At 35.3% G+C, this 15,613-nt stretch overlaps 3 protein-coding genes across 5 annotated transcripts in view; 1 reads left to right on the top strand and 2 right to left on the bottom strand.

Annotated features, from left to right (window-relative positions):
- The window catches only part of slmb (beta-transducin repeat containing E3 ubiquitin protein ligase slmb), a 21,724-nt gene extending 14,256 nt beyond the window's left edge, over positions 1–7,468 (bottom strand). Inside the window, exons 1-2 of one of the 3 annotated variants that reach the window (XM_018537197.1) lie at positions 7,313–7,468; positions 5,534–6,074 (exon numbers count right to left, since the gene is read on the bottom strand). In XM_018537197.1, the coding sequence (XP_018392699.1) occupies positions 5,534–5,587 (54 nt within the window). In that variant the 5' untranslated portion in view covers positions 5,588–6,074; positions 7,313–7,468. Of the gene's footprint in view, positions 1–5,533; positions 6,264–7,312 lie in introns of those variants that run through there. The other 2 variants (XM_018537198.1, XM_018537196.1) reach the window with 2 other exon arrangements.
- Positions 7,469–8,551: 1,083 nt separating this feature from the next.
- On the bottom strand, positions 8,552–10,755 carry LOC108771836 (phospholipid phosphatase 5). Its single transcript, XM_018537213.1, has 6 exons — positions 10,604–10,755; positions 9,892–9,997; positions 9,576–9,723; positions 9,312–9,440; positions 8,838–9,008; positions 8,552–8,748 (listed from the first exon to the last, which is right to left on the bottom strand). The coding sequence occupies exons 1-6, from the start codon at positions 10,684–10,686 to the stop codon at positions 8,579–8,581; spliced, it is 807 nt and encodes a 268-aa protein (XP_018392715.1). The 5' UTR covers positions 10,687–10,755; the 3' UTR covers positions 8,552–8,578.
- Positions 10,756–12,033: 1,278 nt separating this feature from the next.
- The window catches only part of Rcd1 (Reduction in Cnn dots 1), a 6,811-nt gene continuing 3,231 nt past the window's right edge, over positions 12,034–15,613 (top strand). Inside the window, exons 1-6 of the mRNA XM_018537170.1 lie at positions 12,034–12,590; positions 12,800–13,394; positions 13,497–13,778; positions 13,893–14,576; positions 14,882–15,236; positions 15,331–15,516. Of these exons, the coding sequence (XP_018392672.1) occupies positions 12,376–12,590; positions 12,800–13,394; positions 13,497–13,778; positions 13,893–14,576; positions 14,882–15,236; positions 15,331–15,516 (2,317 nt within the window). The 5' untranslated portion in view covers positions 12,034–12,375. The remainder of the gene's footprint in view (positions 12,591–12,799; positions 13,395–13,496; positions 13,779–13,892; positions 14,577–14,881; positions 15,237–15,330; positions 15,517–15,613) is intronic.

Below are 15,613 nucleotides of genomic sequence, written 5' to 3'. Positions count from 1 at the left end.
AATCGCAAATTGAAGCTATTAAGCCGCTCAGAACTATTCCACCTCGAAATTCGATAAAAAGTTAGCACCCCATTTTTAAAAAATGTAAAAAAAATGTTTATTGAGCGGAACTCTTGTTATTAACTATAGGGAACTCTTCGTCTCGTCAAAAGGAAGTGGGAACTCTAATCAGAACTCCTGAGTACTATAGTTGGGGTGCTAACTTAACATACCCGATATATTATATATTTTTATAAAAATATAAGTATTAAAATGCTTGTTATATTATAAAAAAACAACAAAAGTAAGGTGTTAATATTCGGTATAAACAAGCAACAATTAATAAACAAGCATCAATTTTTATGTGTTGCAAAATACAGAAGAAGACGTGTATTCGATAGACAACTTTTATAAAATTTATTTAAGCAAAAATTTTTGAATCAGTCTGAAGTTTTTACAACTTATAATTTTTACATCATAGCAACGAAAAAAATGAAGTTTATCATTATCATAGCAGTTTTTTTATTAATCAAAAGTCTTACTAACTACTAATCGAGAATTCTATTTTTATTTTTTTTTTAATTTTTTTTAAATATTGTAAATACATATACATATATGATGATGATGACTCCTTTTATCTCCTCATGTGGAGCATAGGACGTCTATAGGCCTCTTCCCCTTTTTGTCCTTTTTTTTTTATACATATATATATATATATATATATATAATAATAATCTCAAATATTATTAAATTGTAGTACAACAAATAACAGTGACTTTTAATTAGGTAAGAACACCTTATTAATTATTTAATAGTTACAAAAAGTTAAGTAATTATTTCCAGGTTAACATAATTGACACATAAATCTTCGAAAAGTAGGTATTTCATTAAAAACAAAAAAGGGTAAAATAGTTCTTAAATTTCCACATCGATTAGTCATTTAATTTACATAGCAAAGGTAAGTGTATATTTATATATTTATATTCATATATATAGTTTCGACGATAAAATTACGGAAGTATCCGAACTGGAATATCAACTTGTATCGCACATTAACCAGCCGAGAACAATGTTCGTGGGTATTGACGTAGGTAAATTCGCACGACCTTCTCGCTCAAGGATCACGATCTGTTCCTCTCTTTCTCTTTTTTTGCAATCATATAGCACAATGGAAGCGTTCGTCCGCGCGCATTGAAATAGCTTTCGTTGTTTATCGGACATATACGGAAATTACGAAGGGGTACACTAAATTGCGAGCACACCACTGTCAAAGATAAACGGGTTTCTTGTCTTTGAAAAAGTTTGATTTAAAAAAGACTATTTTTGGGTATTTTTTTGAAAGACATGCAAAGGAAATATTTTAATACCAGTTATATAAATATCACTGGAATGGTTCGCCACCTCTCCTATCAATTTTTTCCCCCTGCTAGTAAAATGAAGTCTGCCGTGTATTTTTCCATTGCGGTAGAATACGCGAGCGTGCGTGGCTGGTACGTTTAGGGCGATACATGATTTATGAGCGCAATGAGCGTAGGAGGGACCGTCGTCCGAGCACGGGATAAGAAGTCGTAGGTGCACTTCCGGTGCGGCGTTGCTTTGCAACTAACATGCGTAATTACGCGGAATAACGACTGTTATCGAGGCTCAGTCCACACGCTCGCGTGCACGTGCAGTAACGTAACAACGTAGAGGCATTGTTTCGTTGTATGGATTAATTACGAGCGGTTGAGTCGCTAATCAATCTGTCGTAAATTACGAGAAGCGAGCGACGGGATTTAGACGCGCGAGCGGACGTCCGGAAAACGAGCGAAGCGAGAAATAAATGTCGGTTAATAATTGACGTTCTTGAATTAGATGGGAGAAGAAGAACATTCATGTTTAGTTTACTATTTTAATTAAAACAGAAATTTAGCAGTTGGCTTTATATTCACACTGAAAGAGCAATTTTGTTTAAGAATCTAAAAATTTGACTAGATACAGGTCTGAAAATAATTTTGTTGGACCATCAAAATAATTTTGCAGGAATCTTTAATATGATGAGCAGTGCTGCAAAATATTTTTATATTCTAGCCATCGATTCTGTCGTTCTACCTAATTGTTTTGATGGTCCAGCAAAATTATTTTTCAGATCTGTATCTAGCTAAATTTTTTAATCGTACATCAACAAAACATTACTTTTTCAGTGCAATATTCAGTATTCAATTTGTTTTGTTTTTTATTTTGATTCTTTGGTATATAACATAGATATAAATATGATAAATTAGACGTATTAAGCAAGATAAGCTGGAAATATGTAAATATAAAAATGGAAATTGTATACCGAAAGCCATTCTACATCACAAGGCAAAGATTAAAATAAATAAATAAATAAAAATAAATAATAATTGACGTGTTCTTTGCGTATAAAAAGCATGGAAGAAAATACTTTTGAACAATAGGTCGTGTTAAATTGAATATCCGTGTTTTCTTTTTATGATAGACAGAATTACAGTTATGTCAAAGAGCCGAGATAAATAATACTCATGCCAGTCTGCACATAACAAACGAGTTTCGTTTCATGCGAAGCAGATAATTGTGTTCATTGCTATGAAAGTAAGTTAACTTTAATCTCGGTATTCAATTTATTTCTTTTTTATTTTAATTTTTAAACCTAAAAAAGGATGAAAAGTAAGTTAAGTCGAGATTAAAGTTAATCTATACTATATAACTATTAAAACATTGATAAAAATAGATATTCATCGAGTAAATATAACTCGGAAATGTCAATTAAGAGTTATATTTACTCGATCACGTTCATTTCTCGAATGCACGAGTCAATATTTCTGGAAAAGCGGCAAACGCAGGTAGAGTGTGCGCACCGTGAAGTCATAAATCATCACGCGACAAGATCGAAACGAAGAAAATAAAGGACACCAAAAGTAAAACATTGATTAGAACTGAAATATCGATTTTCCAGCGACCTGATTCGCGGGACAATCGGATTCCAGCTAATCAAACGTGTCGCGATGTGACGTGTCGCTCGCGAGATATTATATGTTGCGTTTCTAGATCTGCTTGTTTCTCACTTGCACTCTCTAATAATATTTTCTACTTCTAATGAATATATTCCAAATATTCATCTTGATGTATAAGATAATGGAAAGTTGCTGAAATTAAACAGTTATTATATAACATATTTTAATATTTATTTATCATTTATTAATTTATATTATTTATTTATACATTTATTTATATATGTTAATATTTTGTAATCATTTGATCTCGATATAAATAATTTTCAAGAAAAACAAATTTTTTTGAAATTTTTAAAAGGCATAATTACTGCAGTTATTACTGTTAATGGAAAATGTATTTAACGGTTTTTAAAAGCGCCTCAATATCGCGAAAGTTTAGATACCCATTATTTCGAAAACATACATATATACGTCCATTATTACCACTGCAACCTATTGTTGAGTTTTTTTTTTTTACTGTAATACTTATTTTTACTTAAATATTTTTTAAGTATGAGTATTTGTATACATTAATTTCTTCTATATAGTACAGCACTTAATTAATTTCGTTCTACTAGTTACAAAATAACATAGCTATTTAGTTTCAGCAACTTCGTCATCCAGTATTCACATGTCTATTTCAAAAATAAACATCTATCTCGTTCCGATACGTTGAAAGGTGAAAAACACAGGTACGAAAAAGCGCAGGTAAAATGAATGAACCTTCTATTATCGCAGGAAACGGTAGACCGTCTCGGGTATCATAAAATATAAGACGGACCTCCGAGCCTTGTGGGAAGGCATTAAAAGCCAAGAGGTGTGAGAAGTGCGATTAGAAATCGCCATCTTTCCATGACAGGAAGTTTCTGTCATGAAGAAAAGAAAAGCATCAAATCGATTTAAATAAACTACGACATAAATAAATATAGATATAAACCGCAGAGTCATCCGCGTTACGGGGAGTAATTGGCTATTTTTTTCTCACCAAGATGAAAACCAGTCCGACAGAAGGAAAACGGCTATCTAATGAATGTCAAAACATTTGTAATACCTACTGGTGCGTACGTCACAGTCACGATCGCGCGATTACGATTGATCACGATCTATAAAAAAACTTCACGTCAAAGATAGAGTGCGATTTAAACGAGAACGGGGATGTCCCCGGTTCTTCGAAAGGAGACCCTTGCGGAGGTCCTGTAGAAACATTACACGCAAAATGACAATAATAACGACGGGGTTATCGTCCTTAGACTCTAAAAAATATAGGTGTAGATTTAACCCCTTCAAACCCTATACATACATTGTAACGTTACATCAGACATTATCCATTGAAATTATTTAATTCTACAGACATCGTCCGAGATTTGATGCAGATAATAACGTATAAGCTGAAAAAACAAAATTCTGAAAAGAATTAATTGTTTAGTATGAATTATTTATTAAAACACATTTGAGTCGAATATTTGGATATTTTAACGAAACCGTTCTTTTCGTGTTGTATATTTATTGTAGATCGTGACTATAATACATGGTAAGAAAGGAGCAAAATATTTAACAGGTTCCCTAGAACTGTAAACGATTCATTGAGAAAAAAATTGTTCATTTGACTAAATTAACTTAGTTCATCTTTATTTCTTTCGCTGAAGAAATGCTGTATGCATTTAAGACAAATATATTTGACTTAAATACATTTTCTAACGAAAGAAACGAGACAACTATAATACATTGATTAATGCCCGTTTTTTTTTTACTGTTAATTTTTGTCTAATTCATAGAACTAATAAATTTAGTCAAATGAATAATCTTTTATCAGTGTATCCCGGTTGCATTTACTCAATATTTTTCTAATTCAAAAACTAGTCGAATAAACAATTAGTTTAGTCAAATAAACATTTCTTTCCCAGTGTTATAATTATCTCGGACGTCTTTGGGATCTCCCCCTCCCTCCAAAACGATCCAGGACGCTCTAAAAAATAAAGAACGACAGTGTTCGGGGAAAAGAAGACGGATGGCAACCCTAATCGTCCTTTCACCTCCTTCGACCGGCATAAACATACAGAGGCAACACAAGTCCGTTGCCGTGGCTGCCGACGCGTCTTCCGTGTTTAAAGGGAAATGAAGTGCCCCCCTCTCCCTTTTGCGGAAACCCGAGCGACATTGCAACTTCGTTTCCCTTTAAACGCGGAAGACGCGACAAAATGGAAAGGGAAGCGTGACCGGAGCAGGAATTACAACTACGAAAACGCACGGCGGCCGACCGTGACGCATCGGAGCGACGATTGTCACCCGGACGCCAAACGACAGATGCTCGACATGAGACCGTTGTGGAGCCCCCTGTCGATTTAAAAAGCACGCCTATTCACGATCCCGGAAAAATCATCCAAGGCGGTTGGGGACACGACGAGCAGTCGGGACACGTGCCGGGATGGATCGGTCGTGAGGGGGCACAAGATGGCGGTAAATTTTTTTTCTTTTTCTCTTTTACTCCGCGCGTGAGACGGGGGGGAGAAAAGACTTCGCGGAGTGTCGCGCTGCGGTTCCTCCGAGGTTTCGACACTCACCTGCAGACTTGCGCTCACGTCGTCGATAATCTTGTCCGTTTCCATGTTGATCATCTTATTCCGTTGACGTCCGTTACCTGTGGCCTGGCGCTCCGCGCGTGCCGAGGTATCGCGAATAGGCGATGATAGACGGGATTCTGCCACGGGGCGATCGCGCGACGAGAATGGCCGGGCCGACGACGGAGATGTGTCGCAGCGCCGAGAGAAAGAGAGAGAGAGAGAGAGAGAGCGAGAGAGAGAGAGAGAGAGAGATAGATAGATAGATAGAGAGAATCACGTCGGAACAACGTGGACTATAGGCATTCAGGGCGAACGCCGACGGTAGAGAGATGACAGTTCACGCTACGAGTCCTCGCCGTGCATCGCGACGAGTCGACAGAAGTAACATTTCTCTATTAACCAAAGCACAACAGCTCGCGAGCGTACCAAACTATGTCACTTTGCGCGTATGTGTACACACACACACACACACACGGTGCGGGTGAGGGTGTATTCCTGCGGATACACCGATAACTCTTCTTCCTTCGATCGCGGTTGACCGCTGTAAAACGCGGTGGTGCGAACCGCACGGTATCACAAAACACGACGGTCTCCCCTTTACCTCGGCGCCCTCGACGGAGCGCGGAGGGGAGGGGGGAGAAGGGGGGAGGGACGTCGCGATACCGAGTCTCCGCTCGTGGCGCGGACTATGCCGAACCACAGAGTACATGCAGTAGCGCAACTCTCCCGATTTTATGTCACACAAATTGGAGTGCGCATGCGCGAAATAAGCAAGATGCCCAGTCGCGCCACCTAAACTTCTTTCTCACTTCTTCTTATCCGTTCTCTGTCACTCTCTGTCAGGACCGTTTAAATGGTTCCGTTTAAAGATCCTGTGATTAGGTGTGTGCTTAGAAAGCTCAAATTTGAAGGAAATTAGTATAATTGCCGTCTGTTTGAGTTGTGTTAGTTTGAGAAACTCGGAATCTAGTTTGTGACCGAAAAGTTTGTGGAAATAAAATAGTGAAAAAAGTGAAACGAGGAACGATTACTAAGAGAATAGTTAATCTATACAACCATTGCACAAAAATTATTATCTTATTTAATTTAAAAAAAGTTATTATTAAATATTGTTTATAAATGTAATAATTACAGTAATTATTTTCTTAAACGTATAACATTAAATTTTACTTTTTGTTGTTTATATTTTAATATCTTAAACCTGCGATATATGATGTTTGTTTTCCTGCCGGATTGCTTACGTTTCAGTTAGAAAATCTACGTTCCGTATGACGCAATTCTAATAATTTACAAAAACGCAAGCAATCTAACAGGAAAAAACGCATTGTATATATGTCGCAGACTTTAATTAAAATATTTTTTACAGTATAATATTTATATTATACGATCTTTACATAAGCTTATATTTTCTTATCTTTTTATTTTACAATGCATTATGGTCTATTTTTTGAAGTTTTTATTACATTTAGATTAATTCGATGTAGTTACGTACAAATAAGCTAGAGTAGCTAGAAAAAGATGGAAAGATGGAGAGTAAAGAGCAAGTGAGAAAGAAGTTTAGGTGGCGCGACTGGGCATCTTGCTTATTTCGCGCATGCGCACTCCATTTTGTGTAACACTAACATTAGAGGTGCCGACAGAGAGTTGCGCTACTGTATACACTGTGGCCGAACCGAACTGGCCAACTACCGAGCGATGAACCGACGAGAACGCCGTATGAACGACTGCGCGAAAACGCGACTCGCGATCCCGAGAACACGCGAACGTTCCGGTACGTACTATTCCACCAAGCCACGTCCTCGCGAAGCGGGACGATCCCGCGATTGACCGACGGCGGCGGTGGCGGCGATGCGGACAGAACGCGGCGTTTCGACGTTTCATCAACGTTACGTCGGCGCGAGAGCGACAACGCCTGCCAACACACTGCTGCGAATAGACTGCTCCTAAGCGAACGACTCGCGCGCCACCACACCACTTTCAAAATGGCTGATCGGCGCGCGATAAAGCGTCCGTTTCAAAATTCGCTTTTGAAAGCTTTCCTACGAATAGGATACACGAGTATATTTAAAACAGACCTGTCTCCATTTTGAGTTCCGGAGCCAAAGTCAGATATTTTAGTTTAAACTCTACATTCATATACTTACTTCATTTTTAAATGCAGAAAATACCATTTAGAAAAGATTTTACAAAAAATTTAACTGAAAAATAATAAGCGTTATACAACACAAACATGTTAAATAATTACGTAATAAAAATTATTCCTTAGATTTTAAACGTAAGCGTATAAAAATAAAGACTGTTTTTTCTACTTTTAACATGATTATTTCAACAATATTTCCTTTGCGTTGTATGTGTATCTTTTAGTAGTAAAAAAAAATTAAACTCTTAACAACATTACATAGACAGGACATAATAAACTTAAATAAACATAGTATCATTTTTCCTCTGTATTTGTCATAATAATTAAAAAAGATATTTTAAAATGGTAACAATTCTATTGATATATATAATTTAGATCTTAGGACTACAAATAATTTAAAATATACTAAAAATATCACATTATTATGACTAAGTTCTTTGATGAAAAGTTTTTAATCCCACCCTAGTAGTCGTGCTATAAATCTTCACTTTAAAATAATAATAATAATAATTAATAAATTGAAAAATTCAAGGACTCTTATATAACAATAATCAATAACATTAAAAAGTAAGTCAAATTACAATTAAAAATCTAAATTTCTTTGATAATTTATTCCAATATATTACGAAGAATATCTCGTAATTTTGGCGTTTTGTTAAATAATAATAAAGTTAAACAGAAGAGAGAGAAAATAAAACAAAAAACGCAGCACAAATAACTATACGAACAAATCTTATATATAAATTCTAATATATATCCGAATTCTGTACAGACATATATTTATTTTTAGATGTATATACTGATACACAAAATATACAAATCTCAAAGATTTTAACAAAAGTGTTAAGTACTGTTGAAAATATTGTATATATGGCGTAGTAATACTAGTAATAATCCCAATGTCTTTATATCCACTTAATTTGTTCGTTCCTATTAGATCTGACAGTATCTGATTGAACTTGTAACGTAAGCGCGACGTACGGTTTATCGCAATATGGCGAATCTAATGGAGGATAATAATGTCTGTAACAGACATATGTTAAGCAGTAGCCTATTACCGATCCTATCACCACGTCTGAAATGAATTCTGTGTCATTATAATGTAAAGTCGTAATGTGGTATCACATATTACTTTAACAATAAAACTTTAAACACCAAAATTACCTTGCCAATGATGGTGATAGTCGCACGTTCTGCTTAATGCGATGGTAAGAGCGATGCAAAGCGGCAAAAGGAATGTGCACAGTTTCCACGATTGTCCTTTTCCCGCCAGACTGAATGTATGTAATTTTCCGGCTAAATACAAGGCGATAAAGCCGAAACTGGCGAACGCAACTAGAACAGAAATTACTTCTATGAGTATAGTATATATTTTATAAATAATTTATACAAATTTAGAATTATATGTTATCCTATTTTGTATGTTTTTTTACACTGAGAAAAATACTTACATTCTCCAACAAAAGAAATAAAGGCAACTCAAATTAATTTAGTCAAATAAACAATTTAATAAAAAAAAAGTAATATATTTATATAAGTAAAATTATAGAGATATTATACATATATAGAGAAATATAGATTTGTCCACATGTAAGAAATATTTATATTTGCTAATGTTATAACGCAATATTGACATACACGAGGAATGTCCGCTCGGGAATGATTTCTTTCCATCTCTAATAACAACTGGATCTCCAGTGCATTTAAATCCCGGATTCATTTGTCCATCCGGAAAACATCGCCAGAAAAAATCTGGCCTTGGGCGACCTAAAAGTACAATGAATATGATGGAAAGAAAAAACGATAACATTATTTATTATATAAATAATACTGTTAAAACTACACTTTTTTATTGATTTATAATGCATCTATTACATACAAAATTTTTCAGTAATAACATACCTACTATCAGTTTTAAAATATCTGTAATAAGACCATTAAATCCTAGGGCTAACGTTACAGATAATACTGACTGCTGAAAATCGACTTTATCTTTGTGCATTATGAAAAAGAAACAAATAACAACGATCGGCATCATAAATACAAGAGGCTGAAAAAAATATTTAATGTAAATTAATTGTAAGATAACATATTTATTTATTAAAATTTCTACTTACTTTATTATTAATTATATTTATTAAAATCTTTCTAAATATATATGTACACATATATATTTAAAGAGATGCATACATATAAAGAAGAGACACAATATCTATACCCATAATATTGTAGTTGGAACAAATGAATCTGTTCTTGGATTTCTATATAACCACAGCTCGTCTTGATGAATTTTTCTCGTAAATGGTTCTGCTTTTTCCAGCTCCCTGAAAACCAATCAAAATCAAATTTAGCATGAATGATCACATTTATAAGAAAAAAAATATATAATTGTTTTTTAAGACACATTAATAAACCGTATTAAAAATAATTTATATTAAGTACAATTTATATTTCTGTATTTTTTCAAAAGTCATTGCTATTTATTAAAGATTATATCAATATATTCATCAATGAAAGAGTCATCAATGAAAGATAAAATTTTTGTAATGTAAATACAATTTCTAACTATTCTTAATTATTATTAATTAATACTATAATTAGAAAAAATAGAGAATTATTTCTTAGACAGTAATAAATTTATATTAAAAATAAATATAAAACTTATATTATGACTTTCTAAAAAAAAACCATTAATATATTAAAAATTTTAGTAAAAGTTATTAATAAAAGCCATAAAACTTGTTTTTGAAAAATATATCGGTAAAATTTCTAATATTTGTGCTAATTATTAACATAAATATTAATTAATAAAGATCATTATGGAGTGTTGACCATATTTATTAATAATTGAATACTAAGTACAATAACATTATTAACTGCAACATTATTATCGATTGTTTAACTGCACGCCCATAAAAATGTCAACTTACACGAATAGCACTGCCAGAAAGACACGAAGTAAAACGTCAAACCAGAACTCTAACGAAAATCGAAGTCCACGTATGTTACTCATTTCAGTCACGTATTTAAATCAAGTATAGATCGCACCAACTTTTCCCATCTAAAGAAAGTATAAAAATCGTCAATGTTAAATTTAAACAATTCATTGTGTAATAAACCGTGACGGCTCGCTTCGACACCGATCGAAGTACAGTCAGATCTTCAATATGGCACACACCCGGTACATAAAACGTCGATACGGAAAGTCGAATGTAATCTCGATTGTAAAGTCGCGCTCATAAATTTTCAGTTTTTCTCTTAGAACATATATGTTCTAAGGTTTTTCTACATTCTATTGAATTTTGTTTTTCTAACATTAAAAAATTGCAGTTACGCAGATGTTCTACTTGCACTTTTTATCACGCACAATAGGAGAAATATTAGGAACAGATATTAAATATAAGAGCCCCAACACACACTTTTGCATAACGCATGAAGCATGTGCATAAGAAATTTCATTGGCCCATTTTCTTATGCATGAGTCAATGGACCAATCAAATTCTTTATGTATATGGTTTATGCGTTATGCAAAAGTCTGTGCTCCCCGCTTAAGAATTTTAACCTGTCAGAAAGCGCACATTCCACAGTACACAGTTCTGATAGGTTAAAATTCTTATATTTAATATCTGTTTCTAATATTTCTCCTATTGGCCTGGTTTACATCGTGAAAAAATTGGTACGCGTATTAGCGTTTACATCGCCATTTGTATCATTTGATACGCGTATCAGTTTAGTACGATACTCCTGCTTGATACGCTCGTACTAAAATAATCCGACAGCGTTTACATCGAGCGTACTAAATGTTTATAGTACGAATTTGATACGAATATAGTACCTGATATGCTGGGGGTCTATTCTTGTAAAGAAACGTATACAAAAGTCTAGGGAAATACTACAGTATACGTTACGTAAAAAATATTTTTTAAATATGGCACCAGTTTTTCCAGTGGAAAACGCTATAAGAGAGTCGCCAACATGACTCGAATCGCGCGCTGATTGGCTTGGTGCTATTTTTAGCTGCGTTCGGCAATGCAAATCTGAGGCGTCGGAGTGCTCTTTTTCTGTAGTGCACGTGACATATGCTATAACATAAGAGCACTCCGACGCCTCAGATTCGCTATTACCGAACGCAGCTTTTATATATATCATCGACATATAGTGGATTGGCTCGTGACATCACGTGACATGAACGACTGCGCATCCTACGGAATGCTTCACCTTGTATTCTGCTTGTATTTCCACCATGGTCACACGTACACGTGCTTTGTTTATGAGTTCCGACGATCCATTCGACCGTGACGGACGTGTTTCGGTTCGGGTGCTTTCCATTGTATATTTTTGAAAGTTTCGCCGGCTTTGACTGTGCATTGCGTCACACAGATGCGTGTCTGCGGATGAGCTCGTCTCGATAGTTCGTCATTTTACACTTTTCGACGACTAGGGCTCTTATGACGCACGTTATTGCGACGTGACGACGCCGTAGACGCGGGCGCCCGGAAACCGGTCGAGCAACGCCATTTTCGCGGGCATTGCATCACCCGTTCGTTTTCATATTTTTGTACGGTTTACTTTAAAGACGTGATCTGGCCGTATCGACCTCCTATTTCATTGCTTGGAGGCTTGGAGGCGGGAGCCATTATTTAAGGAAGAAAAAGAAGAGCTTTGCTTGTGTGTGCTACCAGTTGCGCCAGGCCGCCGACAGATGGCGCTACCGTCGAGTGCTGCAAGCGGGTTGAAAATCGCATCACTGGTTTCAAACAAGCTAACAGCATATTTACATCAATTAGCTGGAAATTATGAGATGGACAATGATGTGATATTCAAAGATCATTGTTATGCTCGACCTTGGAATTGGAAGCCTGAGAATGCTTATGTAAAGCCTGTAAAAAAGCTGTTTTTCTCAAAAAATAGTCCAAGGTAAAATAATAAGCCTATTCTTTTCAGCTAAACTTCCACAGTTTATTTTTTTCTTTTTTTTTCTAATGTAGAAAAAAAAGGAAAGATGAACTATACAAGAAATTCAGCTAAAAATAACAGACCTTATGACATCTGACATTCAATTTGATTTTTACTTAAACATGAGAAGATATACCAATTGATCTGCTATATTACTTTTTATATTTTAGTGATAAGCACAGAAAGGATGAAGAAATCAACGTAGAAAATGTTAGCAGCGAACTGCCACTGCCTTTTGATTTAAGTCGAGTTCGACATATGATGGACGAATTTGAACGTTTAGCGAGTTTTGCTCGACCCGAGGAGGAGGAGGAGGAAGAGGATTGGGAGGACAAAATAGACAAAACTCTATGGTCTCCGACCCAGAATCGGATATTTACCAAAGTGACACGAATATTAAGTTCGGAGAGGCTTGCAAGATTAGCCAAGGCTAACAGCGTAACGGAACCGATCTTTCGAAGGACATCAGTAGATATTGCGGCGAGAAGATTTCGGGAAACGTTAGCTGGATCAACTGGATGGGACTGGAGACTGGCTCAATGGCTGCATAATTTGTTATTCGAGCATCTTTCCCAGGAATATTTAGCCATTTATCTTGATATTTTACAAGCCTTAAGATTAAAAATTCCTCAGCTAATCGATAAAATGATCGCCGTGCAACCAAATATTAATGCTAAGGGAGGTTCTATAACGTGGGAAACGCTTGGATCGCTCTTACAACGATCTTGGGATCCAATTGCACAAAATTTGAATGAAAATAGACTTGTAAATACAATAATAATTTATAAATAATGATAACTTAATCATCAATACATATTATTTTGATAAAGTAATGTAAGGCAATAATTAACATCAAAATTATTGCAGAATAAATTGCCTGGAAATCCGATCTTAATAATAGTACCTTCTGGCATAGCGTCGGCTGTTTCCTCTCGTCAGCACAAATGGATTACGCAGTTAGGATCGTTAGGCATGGTTGTTACCGTCCATACCCACATAGGTTTGGCAGTAAACAGAATGACTATGATGGTATGCATGGATCAATTAGTTCAGGCTACAAGAGCCAAGATACATGATGTCAGAAGTGACTGTCCTGGTAGGCCAATCATACTTGTAGGTTTCAATGCTGGTGCAGCGCTTGCTTGTCAGGTAATAAAACGCAAAAAATATTAGGCACCAACATCTACTTTGGTCTTTTAATTGTATTGAACATTTCTCAGTCATTTTTACTTACTATTGATTTTTGTGTGCTTTCTCATGTAGGTGGCCCAAATGGAACACATAACCGCTGTTATTTGCATTGGATTTCCTTTCACAACGGTCGAAGGAAAACGAGGTACGCCTGATGATGTGTTAATGGATATTCGCTGTCCCGTCATGTTTATCATTGGGCAAAACGCCACCCTCGTTAGACCAGACGATTTGGAAGAACTTCGTGAAAAGATGCTGGTCGAGACGAGTCTGGTAGTCGTGGGTACGGCTGACGATTATCTCAGAATATCCACGTCCAAAAAAATACTTGAAGGCATCACACAAAGCATGGTGGACCGATGCGTGTTAGACGAGATTGGAGATTTCGTCGGTAGCATCCTTTTACAACCACATCCGTTACCGTTACGACCAACAATAGCGACAAATTGTGACAATAAGAGCAAAAAGGATTTTCATAAACGAAGAAACTCGACCAGCAGTTCTGTAGAGAGTGAACCCAACTCGCCAACTGTGAAGAAATCTCGGCCAAGCACGCCAGTGTCTTCCACACTATCGATTGGAACGAACGTGGCGTCGAGCTCAGCTACCAAAACCGGTACATTCACTACTCAGGCCAATTTAGTGCAAATAAGTGGACAGCATACAAATCATACTTCCACCATGAAACGAAAACGACCTACGAATAATCAGAGAAATCAACTCTCAGAACAGAAGAATTCTAAGCTTCCTGCACAGGTAATTATCATGCAATATGTGATGCATATGATATATTACATAATATACTGTAATAGTTGAAATATCTATATATTTTGTATTTTAACCCTTTGCATATCGCCCTTGTGCAAAGGATGCCTTTTTCTTATATACCATATATTAAAATTCAGTAAATGTACAATAAAAAAATGTATGCAACAAAGGGCTATAAATAAGATATATATATACATATATTATATATATGTATATATACGTGTGTGCGTGTGTGTGTGTGTGTGTACATATTTTACAATCATTTATAATTATTTACATATAAATTATTGCAGACAAATGTGAATTCTGAAAATGGCATAACGCTTAATATCGGCACACTAGCAAGTCTGGCGCCAGTAGGGCCGATACGTTTAGCACCCACTACAGTAAATCAAACCACGACCATTTCCTCTAAAACATCTAACGCGTCTAAATCCTCAGCCGCAGCCGTTAAAATTCCAAAGATTATTACAAATCCCCTGCAGAATGTTTCAAAGATGAAAACGATAGTATCTTCTAATAAGTCTTATTCGAATATGATCTCGAATAATTACAGACAAGTCAGTGCATCTGACAAAACTGGAGACGCAAAATTAGTAAATGTTTTTACCACGGGAAATCAGGTTAGAGTGAATACAGCTTCTTCAGGTAAGATAAATGTATAATTAATTTACGATAAAATTTATCAATAGAGAAAAGTAATCTAAAATATTATATTATGTCTTTTTTTCCAATTAAATAGCAGGAAATAATAAGCTTACAGCGACAAGTGGTACATTATCAAATCTTTTACAAAGCGGAAAGAACTCTCTTGCAATCACGAGTGGTGTATCTGCCGCCCGTACATCATCGGCTTCTAGTATCTTACTAACGACCACCAATTCATCGACGAATACCATAACATCGTCCACATCGTCCCCTTCAAAAGGTAGATTGCTATTATCTAGTCCACTATTACATAATTTATCTGAAACGTAGTTATAAATATATATATATGTATATATATGTATATATATATATATATA

Source organism: Cyphomyrmex costatus, unplaced genomic scaffold (genome assembly GCF_001594065.2).
Source record: "Cyphomyrmex costatus isolate MS0001 unplaced genomic scaffold, Ccosl1.0 scaffold166, whole genome shotgun sequence".
NCBI classification, from domain to species: Eukaryota; Metazoa; Arthropoda; class Insecta; order Hymenoptera; family Formicidae; genus Cyphomyrmex; species Cyphomyrmex costatus.
Note: the sequence above shows the minus strand (reverse complement) of the source record. Positions and strands in the feature narration are given on the sequence as shown.

Coding starts and splice junctions, on each gene's coding strand:
- LOC108771836 (XM_018537213.1), bottom strand. CDS start 10,686: ATGAGTAACATACGTGGACTTCGATTTTCGTTAGAGTTCTGGTTTGAC. Junction 9,724..9,891: donor TTCCAACTACAATATTATGG/GTATAGATATTG, acceptor TATTTTTTTCAG/CCTCTTGTATTTATGATGCC. Junction 8,749..8,837: donor CTATCACCATCATTGGCAAG/GTAATTTTGGTG, acceptor AATTCATTTCAG/ACGTGGTGATAGGATCGGTA.